The sequence below is a fragment of the Mustela nigripes genome, chromosome 15 (genome assembly GCF_022355385.1).
Source record: "Mustela nigripes isolate SB6536 chromosome 15, MUSNIG.SB6536, whole genome shotgun sequence".
NCBI classification, from domain to species: Eukaryota; Metazoa; Chordata; class Mammalia; order Carnivora; family Mustelidae; genus Mustela; species Mustela nigripes.
Genome location: NC_081571.1, coordinates 1,235,370 through 1,256,319, shown reverse-complemented (window position 1 = coordinate 1,256,319; position 20,950 = coordinate 1,235,370). Strand labels below are relative to the sequence as shown.

General features: G+C 34.6%; 1 protein-coding gene across 4 annotated transcripts in view; it reads right to left on the bottom strand.

The window, feature by feature from the left end:
• ZMYM2 (zinc finger MYM-type containing 2) overlaps window positions 1–20,950 on the bottom strand; it is a 115,876-nt gene that overhangs the window by 47,637 nt on the left and 47,289 nt on the right. For all 4 annotated transcript variants that reach the window (XR_009400044.1, XM_059378094.1, XM_059378095.1 and 1 more), the window contains 4 exons: window positions 9,877–9,948; window positions 5,886–6,036; window positions 5,308–5,423; window positions 1,780–1,896 (listed from right to left, as the gene is read on the bottom strand). Coding sequence is in view for 3 of the 4 variants with exons in the window: in XM_059378094.1 (XP_059234077.1) it covers window positions 1,780–1,896; window positions 5,308–5,423; window positions 5,886–6,036; window positions 9,877–9,948 (456 nt within the window). In the remaining variant the exon portion in view is untranslated. The remainder of the gene's footprint in view (window positions 1–1,779; window positions 1,897–5,307; window positions 5,424–5,885; window positions 6,037–9,876; window positions 9,949–20,950) is intronic.

Genomic DNA, 20,950 nt, shown 5'->3' with positions numbered 1-20,950 from the left:
GAGAAATATGACATTAACATCAGTTTCACTCAAAAAGAAATATTCTTTGTTGAGTATAGTCAAGGAGACTCAATCACATTCCTAATGCCGCTAATAGTAACAGACTTCATATGGATAAAGTATTCAATGTGGGACCATCATAAAATGTGCTGCTAAACTTTAGACTGAGTTGGTTCCCTTGAATGGAGCCAGGTTAGGATTATTCAGTCCTTTCTCGTGGCCCCAAACCTACAATAGACAGAGCTACTTTTCAGAAACCAGCCAAACTCAAACAGCTGTAATTCCCAGGAGAGCACCTTTTCCCCTCTGTTAGTACGGAGGACACAGACTGGGTCTAATCCATCTATCCAACATGTGGCAAAGATAGCTGAAGACCAACACAAGGAAGGTGAAAGAATCTAGGAAGCAACCCAAGTAATAAGGCAATCACTGGAAAATTGCCCCATCTTGGATATATAACTTACAAGAGGAAAAACAGCAGCAAAGAAAACACAACTACTAAACAAGAAATGAGAAAAAGAGGCCCCAGAATTCTCAATCGCCTCTACTCTCATTCAGTTTGATAGACAGTGTTTCTTAACTCCTTCCAACACTTAACCTCCATGTAAATAAAAGCAACACCAACACTACAAAAGCCAGGTAGCACTAACGTGGAGAGGATAGAAAGGAACTCAATTTTATCTAGTATTATAAAAATTTAATCGAGGCAGGATCTTTATTCCCTATGTAACTTTATTTTCTATACTTGGTTATGGATTTCTTTCATCATTTTCTATCATTTCTTTATTCTTACTAGGCCTTCAACATTTTTCCTGCTATGATTTAAGGAGGAGTTAGTCACTAAAAATCATCACTTGGTGCCAACAGGTCTCCGAGAATAACTGGTTTAAATACTCTTGAGAAAGCAACAACAAAATAGCAAACTAAATTTTCTAGGCATCAAAGTGTTAAAATAATGAAACTACAGATTTCCAAAGTATTTTAGAAATAATTAGCCAGGTTCTGGTTATCACCTTTCTTATAGGACTCAGCTACTGAGTGACTTACCAATAGCCACTACCAAGTTTTAGTTAAAGAGCAATCTACTGTTAGTACTACGTCTTGTAAACCATTTTATTAGATATTCCACACCCTCAAAAAAGTTGAAAAGAAAGAATGGCCAAAGATGAACACTGATCAAGAAAGCAATGTTCAGCAGGTCCACCTGTCTGTCCATCCATCCATCCGTCCATGCATTCATCCATCACTGCTCCCTTATTTAAACAAAAAATAATGATCAGGTGTTGCTGATGACAAAAATATGTGGCAAAGTAAGTTAATAAACTGATGAAGGTAAGAGTGATGGGAAAGGGAAAATAAAATAAATTTATATTAGAATTCTTAAAACAATTATAAAATGTTAAATGATAACACTATAAATAACTAAAAAAAATTCTAATTTGTACAGGTAGCAGACAACACAAAATATTATAGTTCAGATAATATTTATAAGGATAGGGGTAAAATGGAAAAACACAGTACAAACAGAAGCTCCAAGTATGTAGCTAGACAAAGTAACATCCTATACACTATTACAAATAAAATGTAAAGAGAATATGACCTCAATAAACAGATCCTTTGTTGATACTCTTTCCACAAAAGTAAATAATTTAATCATCACAAAAATCTGAAGAACTAATCCTTATCCACTAAGAAATAGGTCTTCAAATGGAAACACCATTATTATTTTACTAGACTCTCATTTAAGCAAGATAACATACGTAACAAAACAGCACTTGCCTCCCATTCCAGGATTTCTGGCTTTGAACAAAAGGAATTTTTGCAATAGTTGCATTTCAACTGTATATCACTTGGAGCTACAAACTGACCATTTGAAGACGACTGCATACTAAGAGCCTAAAACAAAGAAGAAAACATACAGAGTCTGATAACTACTTTTATATATTAGGTTTGGAAAATAGTATGTTTCTTGCTTAAATATTTCCTAACACATAAAGTTGTATTTCTGAATTTTGTCTTTAAAAATTACTAGTACACTGGGCGCCTGGGTGGCTCAGTGGGTTGAGCTGCTGCCTTCGGCTCAGGTCATGATCTCGGAGTCCTGGGATCGAGTCCCGCATCGGGCTCTCTGCTCAGCAGGGAGCCTGCTTCCTTCTCTCTCTCTCTCTGCCTGCCTCTCAGTGTACTTGTGATTTCTCTCTGTCAAATAAATAAATAAAATCTTTAAAAAAAATAAAAAATTACTAGTACACTAAGTTTTACAAAATTAAAATTCATTTTTTTATTCAGGATTACTACTACTTACTTTTAAAAAACATGAAAAAGGAAAAAAATCATACAGCTCAAATACGTTTTTTTAATCTTTTAAAAAAACTTACGCAAATAATAGTTAAGATTACCTGGCTTCTGGACTAGTATCTAAATATTTTTTAAAAACCTGGCTCCTAGTTCTCTCCAATAGCTATTTTAAATAATAATTTGTCCCTTGTGCAATATTGCTATCATTTTAATTACAAGTCCATCAGTGAAAACAGCCTATACTTTTTAAAACTGGTAATTTATTTTATAAAGTTAGCAGAAAAAAAATTTACAAACTGGAATGGATACCAATAGTCTTAGTTTTATTACATTTTAAAAAGTTAAAACAATTTAAAGAATAGGAGAAGATATAAGCATATATGGACTTAAAAAGTTTTGTTCTAAGGGCAAAACTGGGTGGCTCAGTCAGTTGAGCACCCAACTCAGTCAGTTGAGCACCCAACTCTTGCGTTCTCCTCAGGCCATGATCTCAAGAGTTGCGGGATTAAGCTTCCCACAGCACTCTGGCTCAGCAGAAAGTCAGCTTGAGAGTCTCTCTTTCCCTATCCCTCTGCCGTTGCCCACCCCCTACCACACATATGCACACACATCCATGCACCCCCAGGCCCCCTGCCTGGCATGCTATCTCTCTCTCTAAAATAAAACTATTTTTTAAAAAAAAGTTTTGTTCTAGGTGCCTGGGTGGCTCAGTGGGTTAAGCTGCTGCCTTCGGCTCAGGTCATGATCTCAGGGTCCTGGGATCGAGTCCCACATCGGGCTCTCTGCTCAGCAGGGAGCCTGCTTCCCTCTCTCTCTCTTTCTGCCTGCCTCTCCGCCTACTTGTGATTTCTGTCAAATAAATAAATAAAATCTTAAAAAAAAATAAAAAAAAATAAACAATCCTTTTAAAAAATAAATAAATTTTTAAAAAAATAAATAAAAAACAAACGTTGTTCTAATTTCTAATCTGAGTGGTGAGTAGTATATATTAAACATTACATAAAATTTTCTGAATGTTGAAAGTTAAAAATTTTTTCAGGGTGGCAATGAAGACTGGAAAAATTCTTTATACAAAAAAAAAACTTACCATTTTTTAAAATTTCTGCATACATCATATAACACAATTAAAATTTGTTAAAGAAAATATGCAGATTTAAGATAATAACTATTAGGTGAATAAACTTTTTAGATAAAAACCAGCAACTGTGGGGCGCCTGGGTGGCTCAGGTCATGGTCTCAGGGTCCAGGGATCAAGCCCTGCATCGGGCTCTCTGCTCAGCAGGGAGCCTGCTTCCTCCTCTCTCTCTGCCTGCCTCTTGGCCTACTTGTGATCTCTGTCTGTCAAATAAATAAGTAATATCTTTCTAAAAAAGAAAAAACCAGCAACTGTGTCCTTGATGTTTAAAAAAATAAAACAGTTTAAGTCCATTGAATACTATCCTATTACCTTATTTTGAAATGGGAACATCATCTAATGAAAACATAAAGTTCAAAATCTATGGTGCATTTTAAGATAAAGAGAAGGGGAAAAAATGCTGCTTCTCTATTCTTTGTATCATTTTTATGCAGAGTTACAGTGATAAGGCTGTCAACACTTACCTGGATACATTCCCCAGAAATAAGAGTGTATATTAAGTATTTCTTTAAAATATACAATGTACATATACAAATTGTCTCTTCAAATCATGGGCAATACACGTTTCAGTCAAATTTTAAAAAGTAGTTAAATGTTTTCTATTAACATTTCAGTTTACCAACATCAAAAATAAAGTTGAAATCTGAGAAGCATCTAATTAATCCTTACTCCTTAACTTCTGGTTTAAGAAAAGCCAAGAAGTCAGAAGTATTTGCCACTCTAAGGATGTATTCAAGGGCCATGATCCCAACTTCCAAAATAAAAGTTTAGTCTTGAAAATGGCTTATTACCTAAACTCAGTCAAGAATTTAACTTATAAAAACAACATTCACCCGGCTGAATTAAAAACCACCTCAATTTAAATACTAATAAAGGTTGTAACTACTCTAATATACTTAAATGCATTTTCAATTTAAATAACACAACACAGTGTCTGCAGCATTGTAGAACTGCTGGAAGATTATCATGAAGCATCACTTTCTGTACCGGTTTGAAACAGAGTACCTCAAAATATTCACCTACAGCAAGGTAAACCTACCCACTTGTACCACTTAACTAATACTAAATTCCCTTTTCAACTACTCCTTACAAGCAGACAGTGAGTTTACATTTGAACACTTCCCATTAAATCCAACGTTGAAGAACTATGTCAGAACATTCTTTACATTTATAAAAATGAAAAATGTCTCCCTAAACTGATCTTCTATTAAATTAGGGTCCACTGGGGCGCCTGGGTGGCTCAGTGGGTTAAGCCGCTGCCTTCGGCTCGGGTCATGATCTCAGGGTCCTGGGATCGAGTCAAGCATAGGGCTCTCTGCTCAGCAGGGAGCCTGCTTCCCTCTCTCTCTCTTTCTGCCTGCCTCTCCATCTACCTGTGATTTCTGTCAAATAAATAAATAAATAAAATCTTTTTTATAAATAAATAAATTAGGGTCCACTATAATAAGTCCCATCCCCATTTTACATGGTATATTTCTAATATATGAAGAAAACATTTATGCTCATCACTTCCAGGCTAAATAAACCCATGTCCTCCAACTATTTATGATAAAACAGAATTCCCCTTAAAAGTCACATTATTGAAACCATCAACTAAGAACACATCAGGCACTGAGCTTAATTATACTAAAATTTATTTTGCTTCAAGTTTCTAACATAAACAACAATTAAAAAGCCAATTAGATTATCCATGCTAAGTGGTAAACTGCTGCAACTATGTCTACTACAATGACTCTATAATCTCTACCCTGCAATTTGACCTTCAAGAAACTACATACAAGTTAGCACATTTAAAAGAGATAAAGCATATTACACTGTTTATTTTCTATGTGTTTTTTATTGGGAGTGAAAGTTATCCAAAATAAGTAACAAACCTGAAATTTAGCCACACAACTGGAATTGCAGAAGTTATACAGTTTCCCATCAGGCATTGTGGCTTGATACTGAGGTAAAGAGTTTCGCTTACAAAAATGGCAAATAATTCCCAAACCTAGGAGAGGAAAGGTACATATCTGATTTCTTTATAAAGTGATTAAAAGTCTAGAACAAAATTTTAATTGACCTGAGAATAATTTTTAACAGAAGCTTCTGTAAACTATTCTTTTATTCATTTCCAAGATTATTTGCCTCTTAAAAAGTATTATGAAGAGTCTGACATCATGTTTCTAAAACAAACATGGATACATGAAACAATCTCAATTTTAGATCTTGGGAAGGAAAACATTAGCTAACAATGGAGACAAGGATAGAACTTCACCAATAACTTGAAGAAAATCAAAGAAATATGGAATGGTCAAAACTACTAAAAGAAGTCTGCAGTAAGAAAGTTTAATGTGATAAAATTGTTTACGTAGTTAAAAACAAGTATAAAAACAAAATTAAGGGGAAAGAGTAATTAAGAAATTAGTCATGTTATGAAGGTTTTTTAACTTTCCAAATACCTGAAACTTACTTTGTGATTTTGCATATTTTGTCTTGTGACTGTTCATGCAAGCAGTTGAACAATATGGCTCCATATATCCATTAGGACCTATACACTGAGTCATATCAAAAAACCTGCACTGTGTTCGGCAACCAGTACAAGTGGTCAGTTTTCCATATTTCTAAAATTTGAAACATAAAAAGATAATTATGAAAACTATAATTTAATTAGAAAAAAATTATATTTTTCATTTTCAGTACACCTTTTCTCTCTGCAAAACAATTCTGTTAATCTCTATTCAGGTTTAGTGGGTCAGAAATCTTCATTCGGATGCAAACTGTTAACTACAATGCAGCTAAATCAGGTTCAAACAAATGTAATGATCTCAGCTAAGTCTCCTTCAAAAAATAGGGGTTTTCCTCTATTAATCAGTTTAAGAGAATCCCCCACCTATAGGTAAAGTATAAACTGAAAAACAAAGGCACATGTTTTCTGTTCATCATGACACACTTCTCTGTCATCTGACAGAAGAAATTAAATGGACCTACAAGTATAAGCCTTACTTATTAATCAAATGACTACAGTCCTTCAGAGGAAAAAATTGGTATTAAATATTTTTTCCATTGAGCTGTGCTGTTGTCTCAACTTTTAGAACTTCTCTTAAAACTAATTAACCACCTATGTATAGTACATTTACAATCTCATTCAACCACAATAATACACCACTTGTAAATTTTTTTAAACTAAAAAAAGTCACTTAAAAGGATTTTGGGTTAGTAACTAAAGCTAATCACTAGTCAACAGATAAGAATAGTCAATACTCTGGCAAGAGTAAATACTTGCCAATACATAATTCAAAGAATCAAGGTAAAATATATTAATAAGATCAAAGGAGGTACACTTTGAAAATTACTGGACAAAAGCAATATTGCTGAAATATACAGTCTTACAAAAATACAAATACAGCAGATGAACTGGTGTATTTGTATTAAAAACATGAGAGTCACAATTAGAAATCAAACAAAAAGGAAACCAAGTGCAACTTTTATTTGATCTCTCTTCTGAGTGGTTGTACAATTCTCAAAAGCTACTAAATCAAATATCAAATGTCATATTGCAAAACTGTGTCCATCTTTCCACATGATGTTGAGATTGTTTTATTCACTTGTCATACCCAACAGCATCTAGTACAATATGATATTAAAAGGCCTCAAAATGTTCCATGGATGGAGGACTAATAAATGTCAGGGAAGATGATAATCAGGCCAAAAATAAAATGGGTAAACTGCATGGACAAATTTCATGAGCGCCACAGGATTTTAGAAAATAAAGGTAATAAATTAAAGGTAAAATAACCAAAACCAAATAACTACCATCAACACCAAAAGAAAAGAAAAAAAAAAAAAACTTTCTCAGCCTACAACAAATAGAGGAGTAACTAAAAAACGTAACTGGTACCATAAAAAATTATTTTTTATGATACCATTAAAAAACAAGAAATCTGCCTATTCCTCATTTCTTAAATACCACATCACGAAGTCCTAAATTTTACTTTTCAAAGTGGAAATCAACCCATTCTTTAATCTCTCATAGACTGCAGAAAGAAATACTGATCAACAATCAAAGAATGGTAACAAGGAACAGAAAAGAGTAACTGCAAACCTATGAAATCGAATTATAACTTTCCCAGTGTTACAAAGACAGCAGAGGAGAGAATGCTGTTTTTCCACTTACAATAATTCAACCTTTTATAATGGGAAAAGAGTCCAAAAAAACCACAGCAATATAACAATAAAAGAAAAAAGAATTTTTAAAATCTGGCACCACAGTACAAATTAGAAATACTAAAAATATCAGGACACTTGCCATTAGATCATCACAAAGAGAAAAAAGCAATCAACTCTCTGTAGATGTTTGTGCAAGACCTGCATGTAGCAGCACCCATCAAGAATTCTTTTATCAATATAAATGAAGTCCAACCATCTAACCTAATCCTGGATTAGGTTTTTTTTTTTTTTAACTTATTAGATACATCCTTCAAGTTGACAATAATTTTATTGGCAGAATGGTTAAGTAATTAGTAAGTTTTAAGACGTACCAATAAAAAGTAGACCAGTTGAATTGGGTCAAGTAAACAAGGAGCTAAGCAACTGGTCCACACTGACAAATACTTTTATCTGAAGAGAATGAGAAAGTACTATCAGAAAGATAGAATCATTAATATTGAAAATATTTTAACACAGCCACTTTCACAGCCACCACTTCTTCAAAAACAAAAGGACCCATTTAATGAAAGAACATTAGTAAAAAACAAAAAAAAGAATTATCTGTTCATGCCATGTTTTCTGTTACATGTGTAAACAATCAAAATATTTAAATTTCATTCATCCTATAAATATATACTGAGTTTTAAAAAATGAAATTAATTGTAACAAATTCACAATTATTATATTCTCCATGCAAACATGGGAGAAAATAAATCCACTTACAAATTCAGTGAAAAAGAATAAGGTATAACTAATTGAAGTTAAGATATTAGTGAGGTAAAGGTAAATATAATGGGGAATTTATGGCAAATTGGCTCATTTTCAGCCTATTCATTTAAAAATGATAACATATATAAATTTTACCCAATTACATATGAATATCAAAATTAATCATCACATGATTTTAAAGAAACCTTCCCCCTAATTTATTCTTTTACACTGTATGTAATACGTCTCTTTTACTACATTTTGACCAAATGAGTGAAGCACATGGGAAGGTACTCAAGAGATAAAAGCTTGATGTACTTGAAATTAAGGGGCACTCTACTAAATGTCCTGTAGTATTCGAAAATGTTAAAGTCATTAAAGACAAAGACTAGGAACTATTTCAGATTAAAGCAGACAGGACTTCCAACCTCAACCATGGTGGAGTACAGAGACTAGATCTAACCTCCCACTTTTAAAAATCAGAAAACTATGCAAAAGATAAAAACAATGGCTTTTAAACATTCCACAAAACATAATATAACTCATTATATAGAAATTTTAAAAAGTCAAGCTGTGGAAACAAGATCTAGAAATGACAGCTAAGAAAAGAGTAGACAAAAATGTTAAAAGAACTACGATAAATATGCTGATGTATTCATGAAAGCAGTTGAGGAAAACATGAACATAATGAGGCAAGTAATAGAAGATATAAAAAAGACCCAGAAAGAACTTCTAGACATGGGAAATACAAGATCTGAGACATAAAATATACCATATGGGACTAACAGTGTATGAGAGAAGATTAGTAAAATTAAAGATACAACAGCACTCTCCAAAATGAACAAAATTAAAACACACACACACACAAAAGAAAACCAATAAATAATAGAGTCACAGGGACCATGGGACAAAAGCAGGAAATCTAATATATCTGGAATTGGGGTCTCAGAAGAAGGGGACGGGGAGACAAACATTTTTAAAGAAATAATGGCCTATAATCCAGGACTGGATCCTAAACAAGGAGTAATTTTTTTTTTCATTTGCTACAAGGGACATTAATGTTTTAAAATGTGAATAAGGCATACAGATTAATCATATAGCAGTAGTATGTCAATATTAATTCCTGTACTACAGTTATAATTATTAATTCTATACATTTATTAGTCACATTTTTATGTAGTATTCATCTGGATTAAGGAATATGAATTTGGAAATTTTTACAAAGTAAAGGGTTTTTTTATCTTTCAGGTAGGCACAAAAGAGGGCCTTTTATATCCTAGGTAAATGCCTACTGTACACAAGGTACTGTGAATAAATTTTTTATTTGAAAATAACTGCTAATAAAAATACCTAAAAGCAAATGAACATATCACAATAGATGTAAAATTTAGTGAAATAAATTTTGCCTATAAGAAAACAATCATCTGATATATTTTAAGTTCATAAATTTTAATATACTTCAAAATGCACACAATTTTTCAGGTACATACTATAGTAGCAGTACATGAGATTGTTAAGGGCTTCACCACCACCATAGTCCTCCTTACCTCAGGCTGCATTAAGAAAGAGTCCTGCATGTGGTCTCGAACCTCCTTCAGGAAGCTTGGATGGCTACCTACCTAAAAAAAAGATTTTAAAAAACTTCAAAAAAAATTTTTTTAAAGGCTGCTTAATTGAAAGGTAAATAGACAATCTGTAGAAGTTGGTTCTTAATTGTCTGTGTCTTACAAACTCATTCCAACTTTTAAAAATGCCTATCTGTCCTATCCCCAGTGCCATTATTATTGCAATTATCCTATAGGGAAAAAAAATCATTTAATAATAAAATAATAACAACGGGTAACAGATTATAAACAGACCCTTCAACTTACTTGACTTGCCTATAAGTAAACCTAGCCAAAAAAACATTATTTCGTAGATGACAATGTATTCTAAGAGCTCATTACAGCCGAGGGTACCTCAAAGCATTCTAAATTAAGTGATTTGAAGATCATGCAGTTAGTTTTCATTACTGGCAAATGGGTTGCTTTGGAAACTCTTTTTAGAACACATGACAGTTTACAGCACATTCGAATTTACATCTTCACTCCTTGCAGAAAGCTTCCTGCTTTCCATTAAAGTCAAAATGGAAAATGAAATACTGAAAGAGAAATGTTAAGTATTATACAGTCTCCACTGCCAGGACCTAGATTATTAGTATATTCCAGAAACTAATTCAGCAACGGGGATATAAACAATGCAGCCAAGTTAAATGTTAGAGACAAATGTCAAAAAGGGAGGGGAGGGCAAGGGTTAAGAAAAGATCACCATAGAGTTTTACTTCCCTCAGACTATAGGAAAAGACATTCAATATAGCATCTTGTGTAGTGGTCTCTAAACATGTCTGATCGTGTCCCCTTGTCAAGTAAAAATGTATGCATGGATTTCCACTTATTTACTTGTAAATTATAAGCATGTAATATATGAATTAAACATGAAAACATTTTACAGAACAAAAAGAAATACTTTTTAAAATAATTTTTATTCTCTTTAACGATAGTACAAAGAATATTTTCTAAATCCACTAGAATGGAATCATTTGGTGTCAGTGGAGGCTATGTGGGGAGCAGTAAAGAGGCAATCCTACTCCTCCCAGGTACGGTGGATAAGCCAAAGCCCAGAGGGGATCCAGAATTCCTATCCTCACCCAGCACTAACACAGAGCTCCTCCCACTTCAATGGATGTCAAGAGACACCAAATGGACAGCCAGGATCTCAACCTACACCGGTCAGTACTGAGGTTAGGCCTTCCTACCCCTACCACAGCAGTGTCAAATAAAGCCAGCTAAAGCAGAAGGTTTAAATAAGATCCAGAATGTAATAACATAATACCCAAAATTTCCAGGCTTTGATTAAAAAAAAATCATAACCTATCAAAAATATCAAAAACCGGGACGCCTGGGTGGCTCAGTTGTTTGAACGGCTGCCTTCGGCACAGGTCATGATCCCAACGTCCTGGGATCGAGTCCTACATCAGGCTCCTTGCTCAGCAGGGAGTCTGCTTCTTCCTTTGCCTCTGCCTGCCACTCTGCTGTGCTCTCACTCTCTCTGACAAATAAATAAATAAAATCTTAAAAAAAAAAAAACAGAAACCAGAAAAAACACAATTTAAATAGAAAAAGATGGGTGACGAGGTTGCTCAGTTGGTTAAGCATCTGCCTTCAGCTCAGGTCATGATCCTGGAGCCCTGGGATCAAGTCCCATATCAGGCTTCCTGCTCATTGAGGAGTCTGTTTCTCCCTCTGCCCTTCATCCTTCTATTGCTCTCTCTCAAATAAATAAATAAAATCCTAAAAAATGATAATAATAATAAAATAAAATAAATAAATGGAAAAAACAATCAGTAGATACTAACAATGAAAGAACAGAGATATTAGAGTTATGGCAGATTTTTAAAGCAGCCATGATAAAAATGTCTCCACAAAGAATAAAAATATACTTAACAATGAAAAATACAAATTCAAATTTAAAAAAACAGCATATTATAAAGATGAACCGAATGGAAATTCAAGGACTAAAAAAACCCACTGACAGAAATTTTAAAAATCAATGGATGGGATATGTCAAAAGAACACAGGAGCCAAGTGAAAGTGCTCCCAATGGCCAAAGCTAGAAAATTTTGACCAAGAAAATAAAACTGTATTTTATTATAGCCCCAAATTATAAAATGTCCACGAGTCCCTACTAGTATTAGTAAGTGACTGAATAAATGAATAAATGAAGGAGAAAAGATAAATCTCTTACACAGAAAAATTCCAATTAGCTATATACTCCACCCTAAAGGAGATAAGGACTTCATTCTCAAGAATACAAGGGAAAAGCCTGGGTGACTCGGTCTGTTAAGGGTGGACTCTTGATTTCAGCTTTGGTCCTGACCTCAGGCCACCGCCTCAGGCTTGGCACAGGGCATGGAGCCTGCTTGAGATTCTCTCTCCACCTCACACTTTGCTCCTCTCCCCTTCTGGGCACACACACTCTCACTCTCCAAAAAAGAAAAGAAAACAAAAGAAAAGATAAGAAAAAGAAAAAGAAAGAAAGGAAAGAAGAAAGAGTACAACATGGAAATGGGGTGGAGAACCTTGACAAATGCTACTGCAGCAAGGTACAACATCAACTTCAACAGTCATTTTAAATCACGTTGATAGATGTACTCTTGTGATGTGATGAAAATGGCAGTGTAAAAAGTAAACACCTCTGCAACATTCCTCCTAAAAACCTACAGCCCCAATCTATCTAATGATGAGAAAACTTCAAACAAATTCCAATAGAGGGGCATCTTACAATATACCTAAATCCTAAAACCTATCAAGGTCATCAAAAACAATAAAAAGTCTGAGAAAATGTCATAACCAAGACTAGCCTAAGGTAACATGATTACTGTATATAATGTGGTATACTAGATGGAATCCAGATCAGAAAGTGTATATTGTATAGAAGGAAATCTGAATAAAGTAATGACTTCACATAATAACAAATACATTAATACCAGTTCATTAACGGCAACAAATATTATCTTAACGATTTAAGTTATCAATAAAAGACCATCAAAGAGAACTCTATGCTATCTGCTTAATTTTTCTATAACATTAAAACCATTGTAACTCTTTAGAAAACAAACTGCCGGTTGCTGGAGGGACGGTGGGTGGGGGGTGGAGTAACTGGGTAACAGGCCTTAAGAAGGGCACTTGACGTGGGGCACCTGGGTGGCTCAGTGGGTTAAAGCCTCTGCCTTCAGCTCAGGTCATGATCTCGGGGTCCTGGGATTGAGCCCCACATTGGGCTCTCTGCTTGGTGGGGAACCTGCTTCCTCCTCTCTCTCTCTCTCTCTGCGTGCCTCTCCACCTACTTGTGATCTCTGTCAAATAAATAAATAAAATCTTTAAAAAAAAAAAAAAGAAGGGCACTTGACGGTAATGAGTACTGGGTGTTATACGTAACTAATGAATCACTACACTTTACCTCTGAAACTAAAAACAAAACAAAACAAAAACCAAAAAAAACAACAAAATACCATTCTAAAAAAATTATTAGCAAACAACAAGAGAAAACCCCAACCAACAGCAGAATGGTAAGACAGAGGAAAGAATCACTGAAGACAGAAGAAAGAATCCTCGAAGGGAAATAGAGAAATAATCCAAATTGAACTGAAAGAAAACAGACTTGGATAAGAAAAATAAAAAACAGAGCCTCAGGGATCTGTAGGACTGTAAAAAATGTACAGAAGTTCAGGCTCCCTATTTGGCCTCTTTCAACAAAGAATAAAAGTCACTGTAGTCCTGAAGGGAGAGGAAACATTGCAAATTAGGCAGAAGATAAAAGAAGCTGAGCAAACCCCAGAAAGGATAAACTGAAAGAATCACATTACCACAGTCGAATTCCTGACAATTTTAAATAAAATTAAAATTTGAATTATTTTTATTCAAAAATAAAAATAAGACAAAGAAAAAAACCTTGAAGCCAACAACAGAAAATGACACAGCAATAGGAGAAATACAGCTGGCACATAAAGACAGAAAACTTAGTCAATAGCCCCTCTACTGGATCCAAACACCACAGGAATAATGTGGCACTAACTCCACCCACACAAGAAAAGGACAAGAGAGAGGAGAGCCTCAACTCTACTTTGGCCTGGCTGCAGTGAACTGCCCTGCTGTAGCAACCCAATTAGGATGATGTGAGAAAAGGCCAAATAGGGAGCCTGAACTTCAACCCTATCAGGAAATAACAAGGTACCCTGTCACCTACCTATTCAAGATGAGAACTGATACAGTCAGGATTTTCAACAGCAGTAACAAGGCCCAAACTGAAACCACACTTTGAAGAGCAGAAAGGGGAAGAAAAGAAAAAAAAAAAAAAAAACAAGTAAAGTGAACAAAGCCTAAGGAACCTATTAGGACAGATCAAGTAGACCAACAGTTGCATTATGAGAGGCCCAGAAGAATAGAGAAAAAAGAATGATTATTTCAAGAAATAATGGCTTAGGGGCACCTGGGTGCCTCAGTCGGTTGAATGTCTGCCTTCAGCTCAGGTCATGACCCCAGTGTCCTGGGATGGATTCCAGCACAGGGTTCCTTGCTCAACAGGAAATCTGCTGCTCCCTCTCCCTCTGTTACTCCCCCTAATCCTGTTCTCTCTCTGGCCCTCTTTTTCTTTCAAATAAATAAATAAAGTCTTTAAAAAGGAAAAGAAAGAATGACGGAAAGCTTCGTAAATTTTATGATAGGAAACAAATCTAGAAAGCTGAAAAGCACAACAACTTGTAAGATTAAACTCAAAAGACACACAAGAAGACACATTATAACCAAACTGCTGAAAGACAGAGATATTCTTGAGTAGCTACAGACAAGCTATTCATCAAGTACAAAGAATCCTCAGTAAGATTTTCCACCATTTTCTCATCAGAGAACGTGGAAACCAAAAGGCAGTAAGAGGACATATATTAAATGTTGAAAGAAAAAAAATTTCAAAAAAATACTAAATCTGGCAAAGCTATTATCCAAACATGGAAGAAATAAAGACATACCCAAATAAAAAACTGAAAGAATCTGTTACCACCAGATCTACTCTACAAGAAATACTAAAGAGAATCAAAGATGTATGCCAATATGAAAAGGAAACTAGAAAGTAACTCCAGCAGAATGAAGAAATAAGGATCTTATAAGTAACTACATGGGCAAATATAAAAAGCAATTCTGCTATATTTTTGGTTTGTAAGTCCAAATGCACAAAACACAACTGTAAATCTGTTATTATGCAAACAGTATATAAGATGTAACTTATTACAACATTAATAATGGCAGAGCTATACAGGAGCAGAGTTCTTAAATGCCAATTAAGTTATCACCTCAAATTAGTTACAAAATTTAGAATGTTAAATGTTAACCATATTCAGTAGCATACTGAAAGTATTATAACCCACAAACAAGAGTAGTTCAATAGAAGGTAATGAATATAATAAAACACACAAATACAATGTTGGTAAAAACCACATCATAATCTCAAATGGTAAAGTTTGACAAAATCCAACACACATTTGGACTCAAAAAACTAAGACTAAAACTACCTCAACATAATGCCATATATGAACAACGCATAGCTAACTTCAGACTCAACAAAGACACAAGGTTTTTCTTTCCTTTGTAAGATCAGAAACAAAACATGGCTGTGCAATTTCTTATAGTCTACAAAATGGTGAAAATTCTAGCCAGAACAGTGAGGAAAAAGAAATAAAAGGCATCGAAATTGGTAAGGAAGAGCAAAAACTACTGCTATTTGCAGATGACATGACTCTATGTGGAGAAAATTCCAAGAGAGCCACAATAAAGCTACTAGAGCTAATAAATTCAACAAAGTTGCAGGTACAAGATCAACACTTAACTATCAGTTATGTTTCTAAATACTAGCAATGTATACTCTGAAAAGGAAATTCATAAAGCAATTCTATTAACAATAGCATTCAAAAGAATAAAATACTTATAAATATACTGAAGGAGGTGAAGACTTGTACGCTGCAAAGTACAAACTGCTGAGAGAAGTTACGAAAGGTCTAAATGAGGGATGACAATCCCATATTCACAAACAGGAAGATTTAACATTGTTGAAATGTCAATACTACCTAAAACAATCTAGAGAATCAGTGCAATCACCATCCAAATTCTAATTATCTTTACTAGAGAAAAGGAAAAGCCGATCCTCAAATTCACATAAAATTGGAATAAGTCTAGAATACCCAATCTTTAAAGAAGAACAAAGTTCAAAGTTCAAGAACAAAGAACTAATTTCAAAACTTACTACAAAGACACAGCTATGTAACAATGTGGCACCTGCACTAGAACAGACAAGTAGACCAATGGAATATAAAATGAGTCCAGAAATAAACCTAACCACCTATGGCCAAATAATATTTTACATTTATGACAAGTTCATTCCATTGGAACAACACTCTCTTCAACAGATGATGCTGGGACAACTCGATTTCCATATACAAAAGAATTAAGCTGCCTGCCTATCTCACATCATAAACAAAAATTTAATTCAAAATGGACCAAAGAGGGACACCTGGGTGGCTCAGTTGGTTAAGCCGCTGCCTTCGGTTCAGGTCATGATCCCGGGTCCTGGGATCGAGTCCTGCATCGGGCTCCTTGCTCAGTGGGGAGCCAGCTTCTCTCTCTGCCTCCCTCTCTGCCTGCTTGTGTTCTCTCTCTCTCGCTGACAAATAAATAAAATCTTAATAAATAAATAAATACATAATAAAAATGGCCCAAAGACCTAAATGTGACATTTAAAACCATAAAGCTGACAGGAATAAGTCATCTTAACCCTTGATTTGGCAACAAATTCTTAGATATGGCACCAAAGACATAATCAACAAAGGAATAAAGGTTAACTGGACTTTAACATTAAAATTTTTGTACATCAAATGACATTATCAAGAAAGTAAAAAAGCAACCAATAAATGGGAAACATTATCTGCAACCATAAATCAAATAAGGGATTAGGGGCATCTAGGTGGCACAGTAGGGGAAGCAGCCAGCCAACTCTTGGTTTTTGCTCAGGCGGTGATCTCCAGGTCCTGAAACTGAGCCCCACAAGGAGCTTCAAGCTCTGCATTCAGTGTTGTCTGCTTGGGACTCCCTCTCCCCCTGCCTCTCTGCCCCACCCATGCTCCAGCGCTCTCTTACTCTCACACTCTCTCACTCTCTCTCAAATGAATAAATAAATCTTTAAAAAAAAAAAAAAGTAAAGAAAGAAGGGGTTAATATTCAGATTAAAAAAAAAAAACTCCTAAGGGCGGCTGGCTAGCTCCGCATCTGCCTTCAGCTCAGGTCCTAGGATGGAGCCTACTGGATTCCCTGCTCAATGGGGAACCTGTTTTTCCCTCTCCCTCTGCCCCCCACCAGCTCACGTTCTTTCTTTTGCTCACTCTACTTCAAATAAATAAATAAAATCTTTAAAAAAAAAAAAACAACCCTACAACTGAAAAACAGAAGGAAAAAACAATGCAATTTAAAATGGGCAAAGAATTAATACTTCTCCAGAGAAGATATACAAATCACCCATAAGCACAAAAAATACATCATTAGTAGTCAGAGAAATGCAAATCAAACCCATAAATACCACCTCACATCTACCCAGATGATTAAAATAAAATTTAAAAAATGTTAAAAAGCAGAAAGTAATTAAGTGCTAGGAAGAGGTACAGAAAATGGAAACCTCATGTAAAATTATCAATACAGTTGTTTCAGAAAAAGTTTTACATTTCCTAAGAGAGCTAAACTAGCCTATGACCAACCAAATCAACCTTAGGGATATACCCAGAAGAATGATAAACCACTACTCAAACTGATACTTGTATGCCAATGCTCATTGCAGCATGATTCACACTAGCCAAAAGGCTGGAAACAACCAAAACACCCTGTAACAAATGAATGGATAAACAAAATGTGATCTATATATGAATATTATTCAGAAGTAAAAAATAATGCTACAAACATGGATGAAACTGAAAACATTATCCTAAGTGAAATAAACCAGACACAAAAGGATAAAGTATGACTTCAAGTATATGAAATATTGGGGCATCTGCGTGGCTCAGTGGGTTAAGCCGCTGCCTTCGGCTCGGGTCATGATCTCAGGGTCCTGGGATCGAGTCAAGCATCGGGCTCTCTGCTCAGCAGGGAGCCTGCTTCCCTCTCTCTCTCTCTCTGCCTGCCTCTCCATCAGCTTGTGATTTCTGTCAAATAAATAAACAAAATCTTTAAAAAAAAAAAAAAAGTATATGAAATATCTAGAATAGGCAAATTTTCATAAAGCCACAAAGTAGATTAAAGATTACCAGGCACCATGGAGGTAAGAGAAAATGAGGAGTTCCTGGCTTGTCAGTTTGTTTCTGTCATTAAAAAGTTCTAAAAATAGAGACGATGACTGCACGTTATGAATGTATTTCATAGGACACTCAACTGTATACTTAAAAATATTTCAAAACAATTGGAAATTTTGTTTTATACATATTTATCACAATTTGTTTTTTAAAACTATGAGTTATATTTTCTTCCCATTTTATGCTCTGGAATGGTTTAAAATAGCTTTGAGATTACCTTTTTAAATCTGATGAAATTTCCCTATGAAACGAGCAGGTAGTCCTGGGTGGTTCAGTCATTTAAGAGCCAGCCTCCACCTGAGGTCAAGATCCCAGGGTCTTAAGATCTAGCCCAAAGCTCAAGCTCCCTGCTCAGCAGGAAGTCTGCTTCTCCCTCCCCCTCTTCTTCCTCTCTGCTAGTGCTTTCTCTAATAACTAAAATCTTAAAAAAAAAAAAAGAAGAAGAAGAAGAAGAAAGAAAAGAAACATTGGAGTCTGTTTCTTTTTGTGGGGTAGTTCACTGATAACGATCTCTATTCCATTGGAAATTTCTCAGCCTTATTTTATCTGCTCTGGAGTCAATTTAGGTAAATTATACTTTTTTTTTTTTTTTTGGACAGAGATCACAAGTAGGCAGAGAGAGAGAGAGAGAGAGAGAGAGAGAGAGGAGGAAGCAGGCTCCCCACTGAGTAAGAGCCTGATGCGGGGTTCGATCCCAGGACCCTGGGATCATAACCTGAGCCGAAGGCAAAGGCTTTAACCCACTGAGGCACCAAGGGGGTCTGGTAAATTCTATTTTCATATACACAAAAATTATATTTTCATGGAAAATTACTCAATCTACATTTTCAACATTTTTATATAAAGTTCTATACAAAGTAGTCCCTTTTAAATAATTTTCTTCCATTTCCACTGTTTTTAAACCTTTCCCTGATTAATGATCAGTTGGTCTAATTTTTCACAGAACTTATCATAAAGACAACATTCTGGATTATTTTGGTACTGTTTTGATTTCTTAACTTACTAACTCCTACTTTTATTTTTCTTTTCTTCTCACAGTTTCTTTTTACAACTTTTTGAGTTAAATATTTAATTAATTTATTTTCATTTTTATTGCTTTAAGCATGAAAAGATAAGAATTTTGCTCTTAAGCATTTTTTAAAGCAAATAAAACACTGGTATCTTAAAAAGGGCACTCAAAAAGGGAAATTAAAGACCAATGTCACTTATGAATACCAATGGGAAAGTGCTAAATACAAACAATGACAACTAAACATTTGAAATATGATCTAGTATGGTTTATTCTAGTAATGCAAGAAAGGTTAGATGGGTTGTAAAATAACTCATTAAAATAATTCATGTATTAAAAGCAGAGAAAAAAATGATACAATCACCTCCAAACACTGAAGATCTTCAAAACTCAACATTAATTTTTGATAAAATACTTTGGAAAACAAAATTCAATGGGTGCTTCTTTAATATGGTAAAACTTATTTATCTCAACCCTAAAGCCAGCATCTTATTTAATAAGGAAACACCAAAGAAATTCCCACTGGAAAAACAGATGTTTACTAATTTCACTATTCAAAACTATACTGGAGTTATTAGGAAATACCATCAGGCAAGACAAAATGATAATGGGAATAAGAAATGTAAAGAAAGATCTAAACTTTCTATTTGCAGGTGGTATAATGGTTTAGTTAAAAATCCAAGAAAATTAACCAATAATGATGATTTAGTTAGATAGCAGGCATTTAAAATAAATTAAAAATACATGTGCATAAATATACGTATACACATATATAAAATAATGGAAAAGAAAACCTCATTTGAAATAGCATCAGGGGCACCTGGGTGGCTCAGTCAGTTAAGTCCTACTCAGGTCATGAATCTCAGGGTTGTGAGATAGAGCCCAAGGTCAGGGTCAGCACTCAGTGTGGAATTTGCTAGGGATTCTCCCTCCACATCTGCTATTCCTCCTGCTTTTGCCCAAATCTCTAAGAGCTCAATCAATCTCTCTCAAGTAAACAAAATCTTTAAAATCAAAAAGCAACAAAGAAGGTAAAATATTTATGAATTTATTTTTTCCTTTTTTAAAAATATTTTATTTATTTATTTGTGCGATAGAGAGAGCTCACACAAGCACCACTGAGCAGGGAGCCCTACGAGGCAAACGCTTAACCTACTGAGCCACCCAAGGTATCCCAAAATATTTACGAATTTAACAGGAACATATTGATATAACAAATAGAATGAAATCCCTTGTTCTATGATAGGACATTTTGACATCACTTAGATGCTGATTCTCAAGGGCAGTCATTTGGATGCAGATAATATTTGACCCATAATTCAACAATATATCAGAATTCCTTTAAATGCATTCAAGATTTAAAGATTAAAATGAAGCCTTGCAAACAGAAGTAAAATATGAAAAGCATTCCTTTATAGTCTGGGAGTGAGGAGAAGTATATAAAACAAAATCCAGAAGGAATAAAAGAGAAACTGTTAAATTTGACAATAAAATTTAAAATTTTACATGACAAAAAAATCCAACTCACACATAACTTGGCAGAGTATCATCACATATTAATGCCACTTACATAACTTTATAAAAAGTCAAACCATGTTTGAAGTCAAAGACAGTGTGTGTTTTTTAGGAGGTAGAAAGGGATAGTAATTGGCAGAGAACAAAAAGGGGCAGATGGAGAACTGGTCATGTTCAG